The sequence below is a fragment of the Saccostrea cucullata genome, unplaced genomic scaffold, assembly GCF_032062105.1.
Source record: "Saccostrea cucullata isolate Sc308-1 unplaced genomic scaffold, CSIRO_AGI_Scuc_v1 ctg2630, whole genome shotgun sequence".
In the NCBI taxonomy this organism is placed as follows: domain Eukaryota; kingdom Metazoa; phylum Mollusca; class Bivalvia; order Ostreida; family Ostreidae; genus Saccostrea; species Saccostrea cuccullata.
This window is the reverse complement of record NW_026935182.1, coordinates 16,920-43,219: the sequence shown is the minus strand read 5'-3', so window position 1 is coordinate 43,219 and position 26,300 is coordinate 16,920. Positions and strand designations below refer to the sequence as shown.

Below are 26,300 nucleotides of genomic sequence, written 5' to 3'. Positions count from 1 at the left end.
CCAGTCTGATTGACATCTCTTAACCGAATGCATGGAACTGCAGAAGGTGCTCATTCTTAGTAAAAGTGGAAATGAATTGGGACCTAGCACTTTATAAATGCAATATGCTATTATTTCATTATTCAATTATGATATTCTGAGTGAAATGGATGACAGTATTATTTCTGAACACTCTATTATTGAATCACAGGAATATGAATCATCGTTAGGTCACAGTAGCCGTACTAACTGTTTAACAGAATCAATTCAAGAGTTGTCCAAATTCGAAGAATCTGATTTTTCTACAAGTCGTGCTTACCGTGATGTATTTTCATTCTGTGATGACACGCCGCCCCCTGTTCAAGCATTTGATATACGGGAAGAAGATTTGTATGAACAATCAAGTGAGATAAGTAAAGAACTTTCTCTTATATCATCCGATTTACAAACAAGTGGGTGTTCCACGGATTCAGAGCCATTTGGATATTTACATTTCATTGAGCCTTTAATGAGCAATACTCCTAAGAAAAATAAAGGTATGTTTACTTACTTTCACTTCATTGTACATGTGTATGATCAAATTAATTTGCTTTGTTTTCTTAAGAATTTAAATTATTATGATTTCTGCTAACAACATATCACTTAACTTTATAATTTTCAAGTAAAAGAAGTTCATACATGTTACTCTTATATTTTAAAGATTTGTGAACATGACGAGCAAATTTAGTCTATAGTGGTATACTTGTAAATTCTCCACAATGTCATGAAGTTGAAGTTATTTGCCTTTGAAAATGAAATGTTATACACAAATGAAAGAGGATATTTATCATAAAGATTTCTTTTCTCCATTTACATACTTAGGCGTCGGAAGCCAATCGAAAGTGGGGGCAGGCAAATTGAAAATGTGAGGGGGGGGATTGCTAATCCAACAAAAAAATGTAAACCCCGATTTTCAATGCCTATATTATGTATGGATATGCAAAAAAGGGGGGAAGCCCCCCCCCCCCCTTCAGTTCCAACGCCTATGATTTATTGCACTTTTATACAATGCGAGTGCTTCTCCATTTCTTAAAAAAGTTAATCCATAAATTTTGCATAAAATTATACCTAAATAATCACCCCCTTGACGAGCGGGAGGATTATATAGTAATTGCGATGTATGTCCGTCCTTCCATCTGTTACGCTTTGGAGTACCAATATCTTATCCACAACTCCAATCGTACCATTTAAGGAATTTTGATGAGACTTTCACAGAATCTTTATTACATAGATATTTCCATTGTGCACTTCTTATTTTACCTTATGATACATACATGTTTTGGGTTTACATTGCAAAACATGCATGGACACTACAAATTATATTCAGAGGCCAGGGGGGGGGGCTGTATCATTTACTTGGTAGTTTATTGCCCACAGAAGCACAACATTCACACATTTGGAATTAGGAGAAAAAGTTCATTTTTCTTGGTCTCTTGGAGTTCTCCCCATTTTAAAAAAGTGTGCATTCGTTTCTTTGAATTAAAATAAAATACACACATGTCAAATAAAAGTTTAAGGTACATGTAGCTATAAGATCCGTTACCATGCAATGGAAATAACAGACCTACAGATTTCGTTGAAACTTCTCAGAATCTTAGCTAAGTATTTGTCCTTTCCAGTTCTGTGTAAATTTTGGGATCAACCCGGCTTCCTTTTAAAAGGATGGTTACTAAAAATAGACATTGCCTCGTGAAATTGTGGAAATCCATGCAATTCAGAAATTTATGCTAGCTTTCTAAAATTAAAAGCAAAAAAAAAAAAAAATTAACATATGAATTAAAAAGAAAATATGCTTGTCGTAAGGTTTAATTATTTTTTAAACTGCTGATCCACTTAATATTACTTTCTAGGGCGAATTAAACATATTGAGCTCAAAATTATTAACTTCATTTAGTAAAAATAAATTGCTGCTTGATATTCTAAGTACAGCATGTACAGATTTCTTTTTAAAATTAACATGTTATTTTCCAACAGTCTCTCCCTAAATAATATATGGGATAAAAATTAAGTGGGGCAGCGGGCATCAAACCGGAAAATTTCACATTTTTAAACCAAATTAAAATTGCTGAAAAATGACTTTTTGAAAAATCTTTTTTAATGACAATACTTTTAGGATTTTGGTGTAAAAATCGTTTTAAGCATGTAAAACTATCGTTAATAGAACTTCAATAAGTAATAAGTTGAATATCTGATGCAGAGACGGCCAAGCATTCGTTTTCACGAGTCACAAGCATAATAGCAATCGGGTTCAATCTTCGGAATATTCCATATACTGTAAATACGCATGTGTGACATTATGACGGAAGTGCTCCTTCAGTTTCAACATTGGTCGTTTGGATGCGCTTTATTTGATTAAAAATTGAGAGAAGTGGCACGTTTTACTACTTTTTGTGTCTATGTAATACATTTTCGCTATTCATAGATACAAGTAAGTGGTTTTTTTTGCCACATCTAGTAAACGTCTGGCTTCTGATCACAGGAAAAGCTTGGGTCTGTCTATAAGTTAGGTGCAGCATTGTTTTTCATGTTTTTATTCACATATTAATAGATAAGATCTATGTAAGCGGAGATAAATGTGTTCAATGCTTCCACTTTGTAATGTCTGTTTGTTTAAAACACCGGGCTTATAGGTGATCTCGACTTTGGAAGGCAGAGATCCCATTCTTAACGACTTGAGCTCGGACAAGCTATAATTTAACACATTCTATGGTGACATATTGAGTAATCTTATATGCCCATGCCACCTGTCTAAACTCACTCCCTATGCTCAGACAAATCCTTGCTTTCATGTATTATGACATATTGTGAGATGTGAGACACTAGCAGGTCTGATACAATCACTAGATTTAGCTAAGTAGCTTGATTTACCTACATAGCTTTATTTACCTACCTGAGGTAGCTTTATTTAGCTACCAAACTGGTTTATTTCTATTCAAAATCATTTTTCTCAGGGTGTACAGAAAATATCATTTTGATGCAGTGATCATTTTCAACTTAGAACTCACCTGAAAACAACTCATGAAAAAATCCCTCTTGGAAAAATGTCTTTTTCTGCGCAATTGCAATCAAAGTTCTGAAAGTTTTGGGGCTATGTATGACAGTTAGAACAGTTACCCCTTGGATGAAATGACAAAGAAGTCCAGTATTGGTTAACAAGATAATAGGTCGGAAATCATTCAGCACAATGTGAAGTATTCATACTCAGTCATGCCTCACCGCATGGACAGCTAACTGAACAATGGAATTACATGTTTTGCTCTAAATTGTTCAAACGCAACAATGTATAAACTATCTCTGCTTTTGATTGTTTTTTAAGCCTCCCTAGTATAAATATCAATAGTTATTTCATTGCAACTTTTTGTCTCTTTTTAATAAAAAGAAAACTTTTGAAAACTTACCTTCAAATAGATAAATAAAGCTACTTGAGGTAGGTAAATAAAGCTACGTAGGTAATTCTACCTATGTAGCTAAATCTAGTGATTGTCCTGGACCTGACTAGCTACTTAATATGAATATTATGATGAATATTATGATGCTATTATTGAAAATGTGAATCAACACTAAAAAATCATTGAAAAAGAGGAAGAAATGTAATGTTTATCCTAAGACGATCTTTAAAATTCCTTTTAAAGTCATAATAATATTTCTAGCTCTATAGATAAGTATGTGGTTACTGTTTATGTATCTTTAAAATCAATAAGGTTAAATGAATTAATAGCTGAAAGAGTTCACAAATTAAAAGGGTTAAAGTAATTCAAACAATAGAAAATTATTTGTTTAATGTTATGTACTCTGACCATCCTGTCAAAATCACCCTTACACAAAAAATTTTCTCACCACTTATAATTTTTTTCTCGTTTCCATTGTTTAATTTCTCTAGGATTCTTCTTGATTGAAATTTTCATGTCGGATCTGTGTGTGTTCCCCTGAATTTGCAGAGTTATTAAATGTACATACTTAATCATGCAGTACAATTCTTTGTCATCCTTGGAATTTCAGTAAGACATGGATTTCTCGGCACTAATGTTTTTTCAAATGGCGAACAAATTTTCCTTGCATGGTTAAGAAATAACTTCAGGGACTTTAAATTGTTGTTGACAATGATGAGACAACTTGATAACATGAATAAACTAATTTGATACCGTACTGTATAATACAAATAAAACTAATTATTCTCGGGGTGGGGGATAGTAGTGGGGGATGGGTGTATTGGAATCGGCAATTTTGTTTGTCAGCATGAGTCAATACCTAATTGTATTATGCATTCATAGTAATTAATTATATTTCAGTTGCTCTGTCATCAAGAACTCGACTTCAGGAAAAGAAGATCTCCAAAAGCACTATTAAAAAGGCCTCTCAAGAACAATGTACTTGTCCGAAGAAATGTACAAGGCAAAGCTTCTTCACAAGAGAATTGATTGAAAATTGCCATTCAACATTATGGAGTCTGAATACCACAGAGAGGCCAAAATGGTTTCAAAGAAAGTTTGATGACTTTCAGAGTGTAAAAAGGGGAACCTTTAAATTCATTCTTAAAGGCCACAAGGTTTGCTTAAAGAGTTGGTTGATTGCTTATGGAATTAAGAAATCAATCTATTACAAGGAACGAAGAACATGGTTGACAAGTGAAGTGCAACTCTCTAACGAAAGAAGGACAACATCACAAAAAAGACTTTATGTCATCAATTGGTTTGGAGAATATACAGCAATGAGAGGAGAAAATCCACCTCACATCCAAGAAATTTGGCTGCCATTTGGTTTAAGAAAAAATGAAATTTATGCTGGATATAAAAAGGATGCAGAGGAAGAGAACATGGCTTGTGTTACTTTTCAGACTTTCCTCAACATTTGGAATGAACACTTTCCGCATGTGAAAATTAAACAGGTGAGAAATTTTCCTATTTAAGCAATTGTATACTTTTAGAGTCTATAAGTTCATCATTTTCTGGTGTAACATTAATTAACTGTTATTTTGTTTGGTTAATTCATATCAATGAATACCTTTCTATTATGTATTACAGAGTAACTTGTTTACAAGATGCACTACATGTGACAAGCTTGACAGAGAACTACACAAGCAATTAAACCCAGAGAAAAAAAAGGAAATTTTTCTAAAGAAACAAGAACATCTGCACAGACAAATGTAAATAAATATTAAACAGTATCATATCTTCCAGGAACCTATATACTTTAATTAGTGTATAGGTCCCTGCATCTTTCTACTAAAAATAAGTAAATTGCATTAAATGATTTTCACAGTTTTCCATTAATACAATAACAATACAACATTGATGTTGTTATTTGTGGTGTAACCATAATTGATATTATATAGCAAAACTCAAAATATGGGCACATAAAATATGCTATCATGAATCTGCAAATTAATGAAGACATATAATTATATTATAGGAAAGAGAAATCAGCATATTACAGACGAAAAACAGTAAGCAGACGAAGACCTGATAGATACATAAGCCTCATAATCGATGGAATGGATCAGTCCAAAACAAATATTCCTCATTTTAAGGGAAGACCAAGCAAGGTACAAATAAACACATTGTTATTAGGTTTACCTTTACCAATTGAATAGGAAAAATATTAGGCCATTATTAAAATATTTCTCAATTGTCCACCCTCCTCAGTTTCTCTTCTTCTTTATTCTGTGATCGGGATCAGTATTCAAATTTTCCCGCAACCAAAAAAACCAAGATTCCATGTAATAATAGGTACTGGAGCTAAAAAGATTCCTCCCTGCTCAATGGCCCCAAGCGCAATAGAAGGTCAAAATTTGCAGTTCTCCACTGGCAAATTGTAGCTTCTCCATAAGAGTGAAGAATTCTTGAGATGAACGTAAAACAACAAACACACAAACAAATCTGATATTACATTTTGTAAACAATTCTTCATGTACATGTATTATTTATAAAGATAATATGTTTATTGTCAAGATCTTGTATTTTGATGAGCAATATGTGATGTAATTGTGAGGTGATGGTGATAAAATTTCAAGAAATACAGAGATGAAATCATTTTTTTTTTTTTACTTTTTTATGTCTCACTGCCTTCCCTCTGTAATAATATTTAATTCTCATTATAGGAGTTTGCAGCAACAAGGCAATTGAATGTGCATGTTACTGGAGTTTTGAGTCATGGCCTGAATAGAAAATATCTGTTTACAGACCTGCACCAGTACAAACATGATTCCAATCTTACACTGAATGTTTTGATGAAAGTGTTATGGAACCACTCAAAGGTAGAAAACAGAAATATTCCTTACAAAAATTTACAGTGCAGGGGTGTGCAATTAAAAAAATATAAGTTACTAACCGGTTGGGCCAGTGGCAATAACAAAGATACTAGTCTGATAAGTTGAAAATAATTAAACAAATAATAGTTTGTGCATTTTTATTGCCAGGTTCTTCTCCCTATTATATCAGTTGCATTTCTTTTCTGTAATTTCTGGTAATTATCAACTTTTCATTACCGACATTTTTTATAGTTTTCATTTCCGACATTTTTGTTTTCATTTCGGACATTTTTAAATACATGTTTAAGTAGTACCTTTAGTAACAAAATTTGATAACTTTACTTCTGAAAAATTTAAAGGAAAAAATAATAAATAAATCATTGAAATCCAACTTTGTAAATCTATCAGTGACTTGGATATAAGAATGGTGCTGTCACTGATATTTAATTTCGTGCACATTAGATATGGTGAAAAAGTTTTATGCCCATTAAACTCTTTTACCTTGACTTAATTAGTGCCACATGTGTGCATATATGTATACATGTTTTTTTTATTAATATTTTGGCATAACATACTTTTAAAATTCAATTTTCTTTTACTGAGAAAACATTGAATTGCAGCACAGGTAAATTCCGGAAATGAAAAAAAAAATTGTGTCGGAAAAAAATATTAGAAATAAAATTTTAAAATGTCGGAAATGCTATGCATATTTCTGGAAATGAAATGCAGCGATTCAGCAACTATTATTGTCACTAAAACAACTGGCGATGTCAACACCCAATATATATAGACTAAAAAAAATTAAAGATTATGATTTTAAACCAAAGTTTATTCATACATCAATTAAGTCGACAAAAATATTCAAATACTGTACAAGTACTTTTTTCTGTGTGGTATTAATTAAATTTACGCTATGTACACAGTCATAAATTTTCCAAAGCATTTTGTCCAAGCAAACTTAATATAAAAGTAATACATATTCTGACAGTCTAAGTAATCCTCATAATTTCCTACCCGTGGATTTAACAGAAATTGAGATTCCACAAAATTATGACCCTGTGGAAAAAAGTACGTCTACAGTACATAATTTTACATTTACTAGGCTAAGCCCAAAGGACGATGCTAGTCTGACCTCTAAAATTAATAGCCCGGACGTCGGACAATGATAGTTGCACACAGCTGCAGTGTATTTACCAGTTTGAGAATTTGAACAAAATGATTTCTATGTTGACAGGGAAAATCATTGCCTCCTGTCCTCTACCTACAGGCAGACAACTGCTTCAGAGAAAATAAGAATAAGTTTGTTCTGTCTTTCTTGGAGCTTTTAGTCAGGCGTCGAATTTTTTATGAGGTACCTGCTTATAATCATTTTGCAGACTAAATTACAATTGTTAAGTTTTATAAATTTATAGTTTGGGCAAAAGAAGAGATACAGAAATATGGTAAAAAAAAAAAAAAACAATTTAGTGTATTTTAAGTAACCAATCTGATTTTATAAAGGTATTTAAATTATTGAAATTTTAAATTAAATATTTAAAAAGGGATTTAAAGGGGGATGTTAAAAGCTTATCCTAGGATTTAAGTGCTTTTATTCATTTATTTTGATAATTCAGGTCCAACTTTCCTTTCTTCATGTGGGCCACACGCATGAGGATATAGACCAGATGTTCAGTGTCATTGCTGATAATCTCAGACACAGAGATGCAGCAACACTACCAGAGATGAGTGACATCCTCTACAATGCAGAGGAACTAAGAGGTTGTCTTGATATATCTGGGTGGTTATCTCCTTGCTTAAAAGGCGTAAAATACCACACAAGGACCAACACCTTTAGGTGTGTAATATTTTAGATAGTAAATTATATGAACATATTTATAGACACTGGTCTCAGGAAGGGATATTTTGTGGTGTGGCGTTCATGTTCACCAGTATCCCTCTATTTGCTTTTTTGTGTATTTTTGTACCCACATGTTCTAAAAAAGTTTAGGTATATTGTTGTTACATGTGATGCAAGGTTTAGTGGTTCCTGTAGGGAGGGGTGCACAACTGGTAAAGTGGAAATGCATTTTCTCTTAGTTACTCTGATCTACCTCTGAAAATTAAGTAACCGAAGTATGCGTATACTTAAGATAAGTAATGGTGCCTTTATAAATTGAGAATTTCATAGCCTCTGGTTTAAAACATGAACTAAATTCAATTCTTGGAAAGTTATTACGTGATACTCAAGTGACTTATAAGGCCCGTGGGTTCTCGGAACCACTAGTACATTTTACAGTGGACTAAATGTCCTTTGAAAGATGATTGCTGGTGTCCTGTAACAAAAAGTGAAAAAGGGCAACCATTATTTTCATACTAAATGAATACATTTGGTAAAAAATACATTAAGAAAGATGTGGGGAGGAGTGTACTACTAGGCACAATCAGAATATTAGGAATTATTCAATCACATTGATTCTAGTTTGACTTTTCTAAGAGTCATTCACTGTTAGAAGATTCAACTCAATATTTACAAAAAGATTTACAAAATGTAGTCATGCAGTTAAGCTTTTTCACTTTATATTTTAATGCTTAAGAGATTATGACTATGGAGTAAAAATGTTTTCTTTTGTCTGCTAGATACAATATGGAGAGAAGAAAAAAAAATCATAACAAAAGTAGAATAAGACAAAAGGAGCTAATGTATATCTTCTTTATGTTTAATAAGGTATCGACTGAATGAGTTGACAGGTGATGTACACATCTGCTACAGAAAAAATGTGGACCATTCCTGGAAGTCCTTGCAGGGAAGCTTCTTCAAAGAAAGGGAAAATGGAACGGTAATGCTGCCAACAAATGTTCCCAATATCTTGACGGCGTCATTGGAGAAGCTTGATGTGGCTAATGTCAAGAAAAGTTTAAATGTATGGGCAAAGATGATGACAACAGCAGAGAGTGCATGGTGGGAAAAGTTTGTAGCTTTCTTGGAGGAAACTAAAAGCAATCCCAGTAGATATTCAAGAAAAGGGGCAATATGGTATCTTCCAAAGATACCACAATACAATTCAAATGCCATTGAGGACTCTGACTCTGATGAACACCCTGCAATTCCTGAAGATTTACAGAGAATACTTACAAATGAAGATGAAAATCCAGAGGTAAATTTACTTTTTTTATGAATTTTTGAGATGTCTGGGTAGTGTATTGGCAGTGCCCTTACTTCTCAACATTATATTTAAACTTTTCAATGCTGAACAGATTGCTACATTTTAGCTAACCTGAGTTGAAAGCTCAAGTGAGATTTTCTGATCACATTTTTGTCTGAAGTATGTCTGTCTGTCCATCTGTCTGTAAAATTTTCACATTTTTGACTTCTTCTCAAGAACCACTATGCCAATTTCAAACAAACTTGCCACAAACCATCCTTGTGTGAAGAGGGTTCAAGTTTCTAAAAATGAACGACCATGCTTTCTTTCAAGTTGAGGTAATTAAGGAACAGTGAAAATTTGGTGGTATGTTTAAAATATCTTCTCAATAACCCCTCTGTTTAGAAGGATAATACTCATATGGAAGCATCTTGAAGTAGTATAGATTCAATTTTGTTTAAATCATATGACCATGGGGTAAGATGGGGCTAAAATGGACAATCAAAGTTGTACAAAGGAATTTATAGGAAAAATCTTTTGAAATCTTCTCAAGACAATAAAGCCTTGGATAATCATTTTTATATGGAATCATACTCAGGTAGTGCAGAAATAGGATTACACTTAAGGATTTTAAAAAAAGTCTTATTTTTGATATCGTTATAAAAAAACTGACTGTGCTTCAGTAAATACACTTGCTTTTGGGTAACTGCAATTTTTTTTTACTCCCTCAATGATATACATAAACTGTATACTTTTTTCTGTGCTTTCATATATAATACTTGTAAATTCATTTTTCAGGTTCTCTTGTGTGTGTAAATGGGAAGAAATGTATGCACACCTTCAACATTGTGAACTGGACAATCCAGTAAAATCCTCTGCATTGCATAGAATTCTTATCTTGTTCACATTCCAACCAGGACTGCAACTTGTTACATACTGTGAAAGAAGGAATGCTCAAGTATATGTGTAAATGTTAATATAACCCTTAGCATCATATTCTTTATGCTTCTACAAAATCTTTCAATCAACTTTAGATACTAGGACACATCAAAACCAGAAAAGTACAAACAGTTTAGGATTCATAAATGTAAACTACACTGAATGGCATAGGGAGGTGAAGGATATAGAGATAACAAACAGTATTCAATTTCAAAGTCCATAAAACAATACAAAATAGGAGCAGAGCAGACACGGACCTCAAAACGTCGGTGATGGGATCAGGTGCCATGGAGGAGTGAGCATCTCCTGCTGACCAGTTGCGTCTGCCATGTGCTCCTTGTCATGATCAGGAAATAACAGAAAATCTGTCTTCAATTCAGTGTATATAAATAATGGACTATTACTTACAATTGGTATGAAAAAGTCAGTCAGCATTTGACTCAAAGATAAATTGTATTTTCTGACAAAGTCATTGTATCAACCAAAGAACTTAGGAAATGATGACTTTAAACAAGACCACTGATATTCTTGTCTCGTCAATTTTATCAAGATATCCATATCCTTTGATTCATGTATTAAGATTGTATATTGTTTAACTTCCATCTCTTAGAATTTTTCACTCATATGGAGACGTCACTGTATGCTGGTGAAGGGCTTCAAATTTTTACCTTTACTTGGCACTCAGGGCCATTGAGCAGTGAAGGATTTTTATCATGACAGCGCCTGCCACTGACACGGGGCCTCAGTTTCTTCCAAAAGGTCTCATCCAAAGGACCCGCAACTTTTACTTAAAAGTGCCAAGTGCATGGTGAAGGAACAGTAGCTACCCATTTTTTATCGACTTAGGTCGCTCGCAGCCAACATTCAAATTCATGACCTCCTGATCATGGAGCAAGTGCTCTACCGACTGAGCTACTGTGAACGGTCATATGTGTTTAAAAAAATTCTTTTTTTGTTTATTTTTCATGTTTTAAGAAAAAAAAATTGTAAAGGAGGGGGATATTCCTTACAGCTCAGTGTGATCAAGATTCATATATATATGTTAAGAGAGGAACGTTCCTTACAAGTCTTTTTGTCAGAGATTCATGTATAGAGTTAGCTTGAAATTGGGAGAGGAACGTTCATCGCAGGTTTTTTTTTTAAAGATGCATGTATATATTCTGTTCATTTGAAATTGTGAGAGAAATGTTTCCTGCAGGTATTTTGTTATGGATTCATGTATTTTTGAGTTCATTTCAAATTAGGAGAGGAACGTTCCTCGCAGGTTTCCTTGTTTAAGATTCATGTATAAATTGAGTTCATTTGAAATTGGGAGAGGAACGTTCCTCGCAGGTTTTTATTTGTTAAAGATTCATGTATAAATTGATTTCATTTGAAATTGGGAGAGGAACGTTCCTCGCAGGTCTTTTTGTTAAAGATTCATGTATATATTGAGTTCACTTCAAATTGGGAGAGGAACGTTCCTCGCAGGTTTCCTTGTTTAAGATTCATGTATAAATTGAGTTCATTTGAAATTGGGAGAGGAACGTTCCTCGCAGGTCTTTTTGTTAAAGATTCATGTATAAATTGATTTCATTTGAAATTGGGAGAGGAACGTTCCTCGCAGGTCTTTTTGTTAAAGATTCATGTATATATTGAGTTCACTTCAAATTGGGAGAGGAACGTTCCTCGCAGGTTTCCTTGTTTAAGATTCATGTATAAATTGAGTTCATTTGAAATTGGGAGAGGAACGTTCCTCGCAGGTCTTTTTGTTAAAGATTCATGTATAAATTGAGTTCATTTGAAATTGGGAGAGGAACGTTCCTCGCAGGTCTCCTTGTTAAAGATTCATGTATATATTGAGTTCATTTGAAATTGGGAGAGGAACGTTCCTCGCAGGTTTTTATTTGTTAAAGATTCATGTGTAAATTGATTTCATTTGAAATTGGGAGAGGAACGTTCCTCGCAGGTTTCCTTGTTTAAGATTCCTGTATATTTAAAGATTTTTTTAGAGGAACGTTCCTCGCAGGTCTTTTTGTTAAAGATTCATGTACATATTGAGTTCACTTGAAATTGGGAGAGGAACGTTCCTCGCAGGTTTTTATTTGTTAAAGATTCATGTATATATTGAGTTCACTTGAAATTGGGAGAGGAACGTTCCTCACAGGTCTTTTTGTTAAAGATTCATGTATATATTGAGTTCACTTCAAATTGGGAGAGGAACGTTCCTCGCAGGTCTCTTTGTTTAAGATTCATGTATATATTGAGTTCACTTGAAATTGGGAGAGGAACGTTCCTCGCAGGTCACCTTGTTTAAGATTCATGTATAAATTGATTTCACTTGAAATTGGGAGAGGAACGTTCCTCGCAGGTCTTTTTGTTAAAGATTCATGTAGATATTGAGTTCACTTCAAATTGGGAGAGGAACGTTCCTCGCAGGTCTCTTTGTTTAAGATTCATGTAGATATTGATTTCATTTGAAATTGGGAGAGGAACGTTCCTCGCAGGTCTCTTTGTCTAAGATTCATGTATATTTAAAGATTTTTTGAGAGGAACGTTCCTCACAGGTCTCTTTGTTAAATAATAAAGGATCCAAAAGTTTGAATTTTTAGGGTTTTCTATTGCAAAAAAGACTGGAGGAGCTTCATTTAATGATATTGTAGCCTAAAATGGCTTCAGATTTGAAATAATGGGTTTAAAAAAAGGAATTTTGATTTTCCTTTTTTGATTTGGATTGTGTTACAAGTACCCTACAAAACAAAAACCAGGTCATATACATGTACAAACACCCTACAAAACACAAAGTCAAGTTATCTACAAATATCCTACAAAACATAAAACCATGTCCTCTACAAATACTCTACAATACACAAGCCCAGGTCATCTACAAATACCCTACAAAACACAAACCCAGGTCATCTACAAATAACTTACAATACACAAGCCCAGGTCATCTACAAACATCCTACAAAACACAAAACCATGTCCTCTACAAATACCCTACAAAACACAAACCCAGGTCATCTACAAATACCCTATAATACACAAGCCCAGGTCATCTACAAACACACTAAAAACACAAACCCAAGGTAATCTACAAATACCATACAAAAACACAACACCAAGTTATCTACAAATATCCTACAAAACACAAAACCAGGTCATCTTCAAATACCATACAAAACACAAATTCCAGTCCTCTACAAATACCCTACAAAACACAAACCCAGGTCATCTGCAAACTCCCTATATACAAAACACAAAACCAAGTTATCTACAAATACCCTACAAAACACAAAACCAGGTCATCTACAAATACCCTACAAAACACAAAACCAAGTTATCTACAAATACCCTACAAAACACAAAACCAAGTTATCTACAAACACCCCCCAAAACTCAAAACCAGGTCATCTACAAATACCCTACAAAACCAGATCATCTACAAATACCCTACAAAACACAAAACTAGGCCCTCTACAAGTACCCTACAAAACACAAAACCAGGTCATCTACAAATACCCTATAAAACACAAAACCAGGTCATCTACAAATACCCTACAATACACAAAACCAGGTCATCTACAAACACACTAAAAACAAAAAACCAGGTCATCTACAAATACCCTACAAAACACAAAACCAAGTTATTTACAAATACCATACAAAACACAAACCCAAGGTCATCTACAATTGCCCTACAAAACAAAAAACCAGGTCATCTACAAATAAACACTACGTTTATTTACAAAACTGAAAATAAAGGATTAAGAATACCTTTTAGAAACTGAAGTATGAGGCAAAAATTCGTTCCTGTCTTGATACGAATATTTAATTTGATACCTATGCAATCTGTTCTACTGTTAATTCGGACCCTTATTGAAATTCCCAATTAAGGGGTTTTTTTACTTGCTTTAAAGAATACAATATGTACTATCCGGCACACTAACAAATCCGACACAGAATTTATCTTCCAATGTAAGATTGAATAGAGAGATTTGATACTAAATAAAATTTCTAATATGCAGTGCTTTTTCTCTTTAAAGTGCATAAAATTACATTTGAATAATTTTTTTTAATTTGACATTGATTTTTTTTTTTTACTTTATGTATACATTGTATTACAAGGAGTTTTTTTTTACACACGATATATTATGATCTAATCAGAAACAATGTATCCTGCAATATTATATACTACTGTTTTAAGTCAAGGTATAACTGCTTTCGTAATGTTATAATAAGTTAAAGTATAAATGTATTTGTATACAGACCCTGAGACGTACTACTACCCTAAAAAAGCGTGTGACTTTCGTGCGCCTTTCGTTTCGTGCAAACCGTGTAGCGTTTCGTGTAAACCGTGCAGTTTCGTGCAAACTGTTTGGCGTTTCGTGTAAACCGTGTAGCGTTTCGTGTAAGCTTCAAAGCGTTTCGTGCAAATCGTGTAGCGAGCGTGCGAGAAGCGTGTGAGAAACGTGCGACTTTCGTGTAAGAACCGTGTGAGAAACGTGTGACTTTCGTGCAAGAATCGTGTAAGATTCATTCGGAAGTCATTTCATTTTAAATATGGCTATCGATGGGTCAGGATGTTAAATTGTATTAGTATTTAATATTGAATTAGTTATATTTGTGATATTTTAAGAGTTAACAAAATGGAACAACAATATAAAATTACACGGTAATGTATGATATATTTGTTTGCTTTCTTTTCCTTCTAAAGAAAATGTGTTCAAATTAATCAGCTATGTACAACAATTTTAAGGGCATTGAATTTAGTATATTATCAACGCGATCATGGCTTCTTAAATATTTTTTTCTCAAAAAAGAAAGAAAAACTGGAATTGTTTTTTTTTAAAAGAAAGTTTTGAAACGATGTGTCATTTAATACCTTTTAATGCATAAAATGTGTTGCTCATCAAATGCCCCTTATTGCCAAATAAATGGATTATAATTTTTATTCACATGCACTGACGACCACATGTTTAGAAACGGGGGGGGGGGGTTAAATTAAATTACTAGTACAATCTTTCATTTTTTGTCGTAACTTTCAAGCTAGTGTTACTTTAAACAAATGCTTAATTTTCTATTCCTTTTTAAATCCTTTGTTAAATGTGCGCAGATATACCCCTGAAAAATATATTGGGATCTTCTTTCCGCCTTTCAACTGTGATCAAGGTAATTTACAACAGCGATCACGGGCTCCGAGTGCATGTCAACTGAAAATCTGTTTTGCTATATGTACATGTTGAGTTCACGGATAAATGACACCTGAAAATTACGACTGGGTTTCATTTGTTTGAAGTAAAATGGTTCTATAAATATTCGATGGATGCAATTAATATATCAGCGGATTTCATCTTTTATTTGAAAATCCGAATTTGTAAACAGTAAAACAAACAGAACTGATTTAGTAGTCTTTTCATGAATATTGTAAGAAAAGTTTGCGCAGGAGTAAATCATGAATAATTGTATATTATTTGATTTATAAATCACGTACTTTTTATTTCATCTAAGATTTTTCAGTTTTCCTTGTAACATACCTGAATGCCGGTGTAAAAATCGATCTATATTGTATGTACAATGTATAGTCAAATGCCGTAACCATTAATTATTGTACACATATACACATACGTCTAGTCGGGTTTTGAAATTAGGGATTTTACAGTATGATGGGTATACTGATGTTATTTGATGAGCTTCATGTAAAAAGAGAAAGAGAATAAAAGTTGATGATTAAGACATCACATTGGGTTACCCCCCCCCCCTTACCGAGTTCTCTCCTATAGATAATGCTTACGTAAAATGTATCAATAGTCGTTAGTAGAGTATATAGGAAAATTTTAATACTAAATCAAAATCAATATAATTTTTCCGCCTGCAAAAATCAAACACAATATAATCAAAATTATTTAAAATCAATAAGTTCATATTCCTGCAGTAAGAAATCAAATTTTTGTTTAATTTATTAAACTATACTCGTAGAAATATTTTGAATGAAAGAGATACATTGTAATAAATTATTAATATATAAAAATAAAAAAAAATTATAAAACTTTTTATTATAAATTTAAAAAATCATAATTATAAAAATTGTATATTATCAAACATGCAGTCATTCATGATATCGGCATTTCGTTTTTAACCATGTGGATAAATAAATAAATACGAAATGACAATTAGTTATTAATTCATTACAACTGTCAGAGTATTAAATATTGTTATCGGTTTATATGATACAAGTGTACTGATATTTAATTTAAACAGCTGCTAAATGTGGCTTTGTGAAAGATCTCCATTTTAATTAATGATAAAACCGTAATAATGTCCGAGATATTCCGAGTAGAAAATCCAAACCGAGACCAAAGCGTGCGAGAATCGTTTACAAAGCGTGTGAGAAACGTGTACCAAGCGTTTCGTGCAGCCTTTCGTGTAAACCGTGCAGCCTTTCGTGCAAAGCGTTTCGTGTAAACCGTGTAGCGTTTCGTGTAAACCGTGCAGCGTTTCGTGCAAACCGAGTAGCGTTCGTGTACCGTTCGTGCAGCGAGCGTGTGGGGTAGTAGCACGTCTCAGGGTCTGTACTATAGAACGCCAAATTAACATATATTCAAATATTTGTACTTATCGTGAAATAATTGAACCTATTTTCGAAATGAATTGAAGATAGGTACAATTGAATTAAAGATAGGTACAATTGAATTAAAGATAGGTACAATTGAATTGAAAATAGGTATAAATAATTATACCTATCTCTAAATAATTATACCTAGGTAAAATGAATTATACTTATCTTTAATGGAAGTACGCCTATCTTCAATTCAATTAAAGATAGGTTCAATTGAATTGTACCTATCTCTGATTCATTTGAAGATAGGTATATTTGATTTAAAGATAGGTACAATTGATTTGAAGATGGTTCAATTAAGACATATCCACAAAGGATTTGAAGATACAATTCAATTATACCTAGGTTTAATTTTTTTTAATGTTGTTGGTAAATAATGGACGCTCCCTTGGAGACAATATTGAGTATGGAGGGAAATTCTCAGAACCTACAGAGCGACGACATCAAGGATGAAAGGAAACATAAAGGTTAATTCAAAATGTGCAAAAAGCATCACATACTTATAAAAATACACATGCATATCATGTAAGTATATCTTGTATTGCAGACAGATGAAGATTCCGGTAAACTTTCGCGCCAGCTGTGACGTATCGGAAATGACGTATGATAAAGGGAGTAGTTGGTATTGCCAATATCTTAGTAATTAAAGATAGGTTCAATTCAATTGTTCCTATCTTTAAATCAATTATACCTATCTTCAGTTCATTGCATTTGTACCTATCTTCAAATCAATTGTACCTATCTTCAAATGAATTAAATCCTCTCAAAAATTAATTAGACTGGTTCGGCAATTGTTATGCAAGGTATTCCACCAGGATGTTTTACTCATCTGTCCATATAAATTCTACAATGATCGATCTTGCATTGTATTCAATAGCACAGTTGTCCCCAGCCAACAGACGTTTCCTACCTCCATCGCGAAAGAGTTCCGCTAAGATAAGTAATCGTGATATCAAGTATTGAATTGCACCTATCTCTAATTCATTTGAAGATAGGTACAATGGATTTAAAGATAGGTACAATTATTTGAAGATAGGTACAAATATTTTGATATATGTTAATTTGGCGTTTCATAGTATACAGTCAGTATACTATAGCAAATCATTTTTAAAGCTTCATTTAAATGCATAATATGCCTTAGAAGATGAGATAAAACCTGTTCTAATGAATAACATTTCATAGTTTTACAATGAATGCAGATAAAACAATTTTGTTCCAATTTGCAGTGGTTTATAATATCACTGACAGCTGCTTTTCTAATAAAAATGGAAATTTACTTACCCGGTCATTGGTCTTTTGCAAAATTATTTTGTTAAAACACATTTTGATTGCACACAAGTACTCCGAAGTTGACATCAAAGTGATGCTTGAATTTCTAATTGACAATATCTATGTGGTTTTTGGAGACCAGGTATTTAAACAATCTATTGGAATTTCCATGGGTACCAATTCCTCTCCGTTATAAGCAGATCTATTTTTATCATCATATGAAGCAGAATTTGTGAAAAATCGTATGCGTGAAAAGAAGAAAATACTTGCTGTGGCCTTCAACTCCACATTTAGATATATCGACGACGTATTGTCAATTAACAATGGTAATTTCCATTCCTACGTCTATGCGATATATCATGGTGAGCTTGAGATAAAAGATACCACAGAGTCTGACACATCTGTTTCATATTTGGATATTTTACTTGAAAAAGACATTAATGGTATTCTAACATATGGTTAAAAAGTCCCATCACATTTACATTATTATACTGCGGACTGGAAAGGTGAAAAACGTGATGACTTTCACTTTTCTTTCGTCAACTTCCCTTACTTGTACAGCAATATACCTTAATCACCTGCTTACGGAGTATATATATCTCAGTTGATTCGATACGCCAGAGCATGCTCTATGAGTGAACAATTTCTAAAACGAGGTAAATTATTGACAAGCAAGTTGATGAAATAAGAATATCAGTAGTCCTGTTTAAAGTTATCATACGTCATATGGTCGATACAATGGCCTTGTCAGCAAATACAATTTATCATTGAGTCAAATGCTGACTGGCGTTTTTCATACTAATTGTTAGTCTATTATTCATACACTGAATTGACAATGGATGTTTTCGTTATTTTCCGATCATGACAAGAAGCACATGGCTGGTGTGACTGATTAGCAGGGGATGCTCTCTCCTCCATGGTACCTGATCCCACCTGTGATGTTTCAGAGGTCCCTGTTTGCTCTGCTCCTATTTTGTATTGTTTACGGACTTTGAGACTGAATACTGTCCGTTATGTCTATATCCTAATTTTATAAGGAATCAGAAAGGGAGCAGGAAAGCCTTAAATTATTTATTATAATCTTCCTCTGGTCAGCACCCTGTCAAATGCCAATCAGCTCACAGTGTTTCCATCCCGTGTATATTCAGTTAATTAAATTTTATCAGGACTACTCATAACATCCGTCCACATATAAGAAGGGGTGGCATCCTCATACACATTCAAGTTCCAAAACATTTCGTCAAATAAAACAGTTAAATGACAAAAAATAACATTTAACTATCAAATATAAATATTTGAGGACACGGGCAGTGTTATTTTGATCATATCAATTGTAAATCGACAATGTTTATGTCACAGAACTATTTTCTTCGTAAGAAAGATGGCAGGCGCTCAATTTAAAACAAATGTGATAATGCTCGTTACAAAACCTGTTATTTCAATGTTTTTTTTTAACTGTTGACACTGACCTTCATTTCAAATAAATTACATTGGCCATTGAACTACCAATAATGTCATCAGTATTTCTCACGTGGCTTTTAATAAAAGCACTTGATGATTGATATGCTATGCATTTTTATGCACAGAGGTCAAAACATACCTAGAGATGGTTACAGTAAGAGTACCGTGACGTTTATGAACATACAAAGATTCAGACCTTGATTGTTTCCTTGCTGCTCTTTCACATGAAAATATATTGTGTTACGTTTTGCACAAGATACATATATGCATTGAAGGAACAGATTTGCATAAAGTGCTAGCGAGCTTTCTGCAAACAAAACGTCCATGAGATTTACACATCATTACATCCCTCCCACCTACCCAAATAATTGCAATTTTTCTCATTGGGTCTACAGAACAAAACTCAATCCAAAATTCCTAATTTCTGACCTAGATATTTTTATGAAAAAATGGTTTCCATATTTTATTTCAATATATACAAACTCTGCAAAGAAAATGAACATAACCTTCAAAAAATAGATTTTTTTCTAAAACCAAGGGGCATTACACTATCCAAAACGGCTTAATCGTACCCAAAACAAAACTCGAGCTATATATTTATATGATAAAACTGTTAACTTAATTCCATCTTTATACGTGCAACCTCTGTAAAAGAAATTATCGGAAACTCCCAAAATAGGATTTCTCGAAACGAATGGGTGTTGCTCTGTCCAAAATGGCTTGGGAAACATATCTTGACCAAGTTATTCATATGCTAAATCCGCGGATACAATATTTCATTCCAATATTTGCAAGCTGCCTGAAGAAAATGAATGGAAACTGATGGTTAACCGACAGACCAACCGACCAGCAGCAGCAAAGCAGTGTATCCTCCCTTCTTGGAAGGGGCAGATAAATACTATATAATCTTATCTTTGATTACAGGGGCATAACTATCTGAAAATATAGGTAATCAAAGATTAGAATCTCACCTCGATGAATGCTATCAGTTTAGGTTATGCAAATCTCACATAATATTTTCTTAACAGTTAGTTTTTATTCTGAAAACAATAATCAAGCAAGTTCTGTTTGAATAGGTCTTAAAGTTCATTGGGGATTGAACTGTTCCAAACTTTTTAACCTTGTCACTTGTTTGGAAAATGTGGATAAGATCCAGCATCTGAAGCAAGTTTAGTAGTGTCCATCCCTATATGCATCATCAATGTAAATTTGGTCTAGGTAGAGCTTATAGTTACTTGTGAATGGACATGCTCCAAAAATTTTAACCTTGTCACTCTTCTGGAAAATGAAGGTCAAATTCAGCATCTGAAGCAAGTCTGGTAGTGTCCATCCCTAGATACATTGCACATATCATCCACGCAAGTTTGGTCCGGCTGAGGGTTATAGTTTTTGGGAATGGACCTGCTCCAAAAACTTTAACCTGGACACTCATCTGGAAAATGTAGGTCAAATCCAGCATCTCGGGTAGTGCCCAACCCTAGATGCATCATCCATGCAAGTTTGGTCCACGTAAGGCTTAAAGTCACTTGGGAATAGACCCGCTCCTATGTCTTTAATTGGGACGCCGACAGTATAGCATATAAGCTCATCTCGAGTTCGTCGAGGTGAACTAAAAATAATTCTGAAGTTAGATTTTGCTTTGGAATACAAATATACATGACCTTTATTAGTAATTAAGTCATTGTGTAAACCGTAAACAAAATATTTTAATCATGGAAAATAAAATTTGAAAAAGTTTATCTTTTGTAAGCGCTTTATTTAGAAGAAATGTCATTCCCTAATGTCAGAGTTCAATGTACACAATACAGCCTTGTCTCTCAGTCTCTACATTACTTATCCCAGGATCATCTGATCAACTGTACAATATATATACCGGGTACCTAGTTAAGGTCTTCCGTTTCCAACGGAAGACCTTCTACTGATTCTGATGATTAAGATTATTCTTATTATTCTTTTTTCCCTTTCCCTAGACGCCAACTTTGAAGCTTCATATTTCACGCATTTCTCAATGGATTTTACTCAAATTTTCAGAGTATATACATGTGTACCTAACCTCTATCAGAATTTTATCTAACATTCCAAAAAATCACTTCCGCTTTAGAGTTATTTCCTTTTAAACGAAAATTTATAGGCTTTCATTTCCAGACAAAGGCTCGGAGATAGCAAAAGCTGGAGCAGAAATTTTTTTTGATTTTACACAAAAAAAGGTTTGAAGTTGTGCATAGTTGTTTTTGTTTTTCGATTTCTCTATTCAAAATGGTGCTATACAGTGGTCAAAAATTAGAACGCCTAAAAGAGAGAAAATTTACACATATTTTGCTTTTTATCTTCTAAACTTAAAATATTTCGTTGAAACATATAGAAAAAATTTGTGCAGAATTACAAGATCTTTTAAATTAGATCTCGAAAAAAGGACTGACCCCTAAATTAAGGGATCTAGAGGGGCCAAAAGTTTTTTTTCCAGAAATCTCAATAAGTATTGAGAATTTGTAGTACGTCCAAGAAGCAAAGTTGTTCAAAATGTCAAGTTTAATCTATTGAAATCAAAATGCGTCCGGCGACGTCACATGCAGTCAAACCGGAAGTCGTCAGAAAATGCATATTTTTGCAGTTGTTGACAAGTTTTTGGGTAATATATGTCACTGGAAGCATAAAACTTAATTTTCCGTCCGTAGACATCACTTCCGGTTAAACCGGAAGTAGCCAAAAATGGCTTATTTTTTAAGGTTTTGATGCAAAATTGAAATTATAAAGTGACTGGATACGACTTAGCTCATTGCTTTCTTTTGTTGACGTCACTTCCGGACAAATCAGGACGGAAGACCTACTCGTTGCTTTGCAACGATCTTTGCTCTAGTTTCTAGCCATGTTTCTGTATCACTTATCCTTGTCTCTCATTCTCCACTTATCCCAGGATCTTCTGACATTCCTTCATTCCTCCAGCTTCTGGTATTCCTGCACAATCCTAAAAATAGAATATTTCTCTTTAATTTCTATATGCTGCTTCCTTAACAAAGAAATTCAGAGAATCTCTGTTACACGCTTAAAGTAAACAGTCTATGATAAGACTGTAGCTATATTGGTCTGAACGTATAACAGAAAAAAAATCACTTGGATTTTAAACTTTGTAACAGGCAGTGATAGAATTGTGTGCCTTGTATTTTATTTGTGAGCCAAATTATATTGACATCAGACTAAAAGTAGAAAAATAGCAATGGCAACATAATTAACTGAAAACAAAAATCTATTTACACTTTAGTGCATCATAAATTAGTCTAAATCTGTGCCAATTATCCCGAAATCAAAGTAGCTTTTACAGGAATGTCACAGAAATTACTATTTTCAGTAACCATGACAACACTATTCAAAGAAATAAAAAACCGATGCACCTGTTATTTATCTTAATGTAGCAAACGTGTGTGTGTCAACTTATATTGAAATCAGACAAAAACAGTAGGAGGAATAATTCCTATTTCTAGTAACACTGGTCACGGTAGCCAAGTGGTCCAGTTATGGTTTAAAATTTATTTACAACTCAAAAGCTTCTTGAGCTATCCCCGGGAAAATTTTTTTTTAATGTAAACCAACTTTTATTCGCGACAACTTTATTTTTGCGATTTACCAGGAGTTAACTAGTTCGCGACGATTAATTTTCGCAATCGAGCCTTTTTAATCTGATGTTAATAGACACAGAGACTTTAATGACCGGTTCGCGACGAGGAATATTCCTGATGACGAGGCTCGAATAAAAGTTGGTTAACAGTATATATACACAGAGATTTTGATTGATGACTTTGACCTTGAACCCAAGAATCGATAGGTATCTTACTTATGCCATAGGAAGTTATTTCGTACAATTTTATTGCAAACGCTCCCAGAGATATCATGTCGATATGAAAGACTAACAAACCGACAGAAATACAGACAGACAGAAATTAATATCTCAAATTTTTAGATAGGGACATAAAATACAATTTAAGTCACATGGTCCAATTGAGACACATTTTATTGCACAAGAATGGATATGCATAATATGTATAAAAAAATATGCAAGTTTGCCCCGCCGAGGATATATTAGTAAAGCAACATGAAAATTTGTATGTGCATAATTTTTTTTAATGCTTTATTTTTGAATATTTTTATACTTATAAAAGAAACACAATACACACACAAACACATCCTCACACACCACACGCACTCTGTGCACCTTTCCCAAAATACCAGCTTTCATAATTACACCTTAAGTGATAATTGAAATTATGTATAACAAATCAAATAAAACGTTGACCATTTACTATACATTTTAGTTCTACAATGAAAATTGCTCTAACAATATTTTTCAATTTTCCTGTAATACTTAAAAATGTTAACAGCTTCTGTAAATTTAGATATAGTACATTGAGTTCTTGAGTAATACAAATACTTTTTTCCTAATAAGATGAAAAATTTTTCTAAACAACTTCCTTCAATATTACACAGTATCATCTTTTGTTTTGAAATTGCATAATCATTTTCAAATGCTTGATACCAATTTTCAAAATCTTTCCAAAAAATAGTTACATGTTTACAATCATAAAAGAAGATGAATCAATGTTTCTGGATCTGTTTTACAGAAAGAACAAAAATTGTTTTCAGCAATTTTTATCTTTTGAAGAAAAGAATTTGTGGCAAGGATGCCCATAAGAATTCTATATTGAAAGTAAATTATTTTGGTGTCCTTTGTACAAATTGAAGCATTCCGAAGGAAAAATTCCCAGTGTTTTTCTGTAATAGGTTCATTTAAATAAATCTCCCATTTTAACTTTTTGGAGTCTGGTGCCACAAAATTCTTATCTTTTATAATTTTATACAGAAATTTTATACTTGTCACAGACATCATTTTTTGTATAACATATTTCTCTGGTGCTGCAAATTGATTGCCTCTTTCTGTCATATAAACAGTTACTTCCCTTTTGACTCTTGCTGGCACTCTTGATACAATGTTAAAATAATTAAAAGATAATTAGTACCAACTTTTTTTTAACATCATTAAAATACCTAAATTTTCCATCATCCAACAGCAAGTCTATCAATACTTTAAAACCTTTTTCTACCCAAGTCATGTAAAAACTCCATTTTTTGATATCAACAAAATTTCTAATTTCAGTATATAAATAATCTGTAGCACTCAAACAATCTTTTTTAACAATTATAAGAGCGTTTTCAACATCTTTCCAAAAATCATTACCTATATGATTAAAAAATTCTTAGATTTCTTTGGTTAAATAAAAAACAAAGTTAAAATCTTTTTTATTAATAAGTTTTTTGTGAAAATTAATCCTAAGAGCTTTAAGTTATCAGCACTCCAACTAATTTTTAAGTCATCACATAGAGTTTGTTTTGATCCTGCCTTGCTTCCCAACCATACTGCTTGAGATTTTGAAACATTAAGCTTCAAACCAGAAGCATTTCCAAATTTTTTTAAAAATTATAATGTATAAAATTTTATCAGAATATCTTGAATAGTGAGGCAGCTAAATTGCTTGTTTGGAAAATATAGGTCAGATCCAGCAACCAAACCAAGTCAGGTAGTGTCCATCCCTAGATGCATCATTCATCCAAGTTTGGTTCAGGTAGGACTTATTGTTTCTTGGGAATAAAAAATATAGGTCAAATCCAGTATCCGAAGCAAGTCTAGTAGTGTCCATCCTTAGATGCATCATCCATGCAAATTTGGTTCAGGGAGGGCTTATGATTACTTGGGAATAAAAATGTAGGTCAGATCCAGCATCCAAAGCAAGTCTGGTAGTGTCCATCCCTCGATGCATCATCCATGCAGGTTTGGTTCAGGCAGGGCTTATAGTTACTTGGGAACGAAAATATAGGTCAGATCCAGTTTCCGAAGCAAGTCTGGTAATGTTCATTCCTAGATGCATTATCCATGCAAGTTTGGTTCTGACAGGGCTTATTTTTAATTGGGAATGTAAATGTAGGTCAGATCCAGCATCCGAACTAAGTCTAATAGTGGCCATCTCTAAATGCATCATCAATGCAAGTTTGCTCCAAGTAAGGCCTCCTTAGGAATGGACCTGCTCCAAAAACTTTAACCTTGTCACTTATCTGGAAAATGTAGGTCAAATCCAGCATCCGAAGCAAGTCTGGTAGTGTTCATCCCGAGATGCATCATCCTTGCATATTTGTATTACCATGTGTAGTTTGGTAAAACCATCTTGAATGGTAGGTTTAAAACTGAGCCAAACACTAATTTTAAAAAAGTGAGGTCAAGGTCAAAGGAAAGGTCAAGGTAAAAAATGTTGATGCAGTTGCATAGCTCTCATCATTATCTATCAGCATATGAAGTTTGATGAAAATATCTTGGATAGTTTTTTTGAAACTAAGCTTTGAACAGAGCTAAACGCAAACTGTGACGGAAGACGGAAGGACAGAAGGACGGAAGACGGGCATGACAAACACTATATGCCCCGGCCATATAAATTGCGGTGCATAATTATGCAGATTATGTTGATTGAGCCATTAAAGGTTTACATTTTAAGATTCGTCTTACAAAATAAAGTCATATATTAGTGCAGTAAAAATCTTCACTATAATTTTACTCAACAAGAGAGATTATCTCAGTTTCAAACAGTCTGTTTTTAAATTGTTTACA

The 26,300-nt window shown here is 33.3% G+C and overlaps 1 protein-coding gene across 1 annotated transcript; it reads left to right on the top strand.

Moving 5' to 3' along the window:
* The first annotated feature begins 89 nt into the window (after nucleotides 1–89).
* On the top strand, nucleotides 90–11,348 carry LOC134242091 (uncharacterized). Its single transcript, XM_062724110.1, has 9 exons — nucleotides 90–515; nucleotides 4,308–4,903; nucleotides 5,040–5,161; nucleotides 5,428–5,560; nucleotides 6,116–6,271; nucleotides 7,500–7,616; nucleotides 7,879–8,099; nucleotides 8,970–9,399; nucleotides 10,186–11,348. Exons 1-9 carry the CDS (start codon nucleotides 98–100, stop codon nucleotides 10,201–10,203), a joined length of 2,211 nt encoding a protein of 736 aa, XP_062580094.1. The 5' UTR covers nucleotides 90–97; the 3' UTR covers nucleotides 10,204–11,348.
* Nucleotides 11,349–26,300: the final 14,952 nt, after the last annotated feature.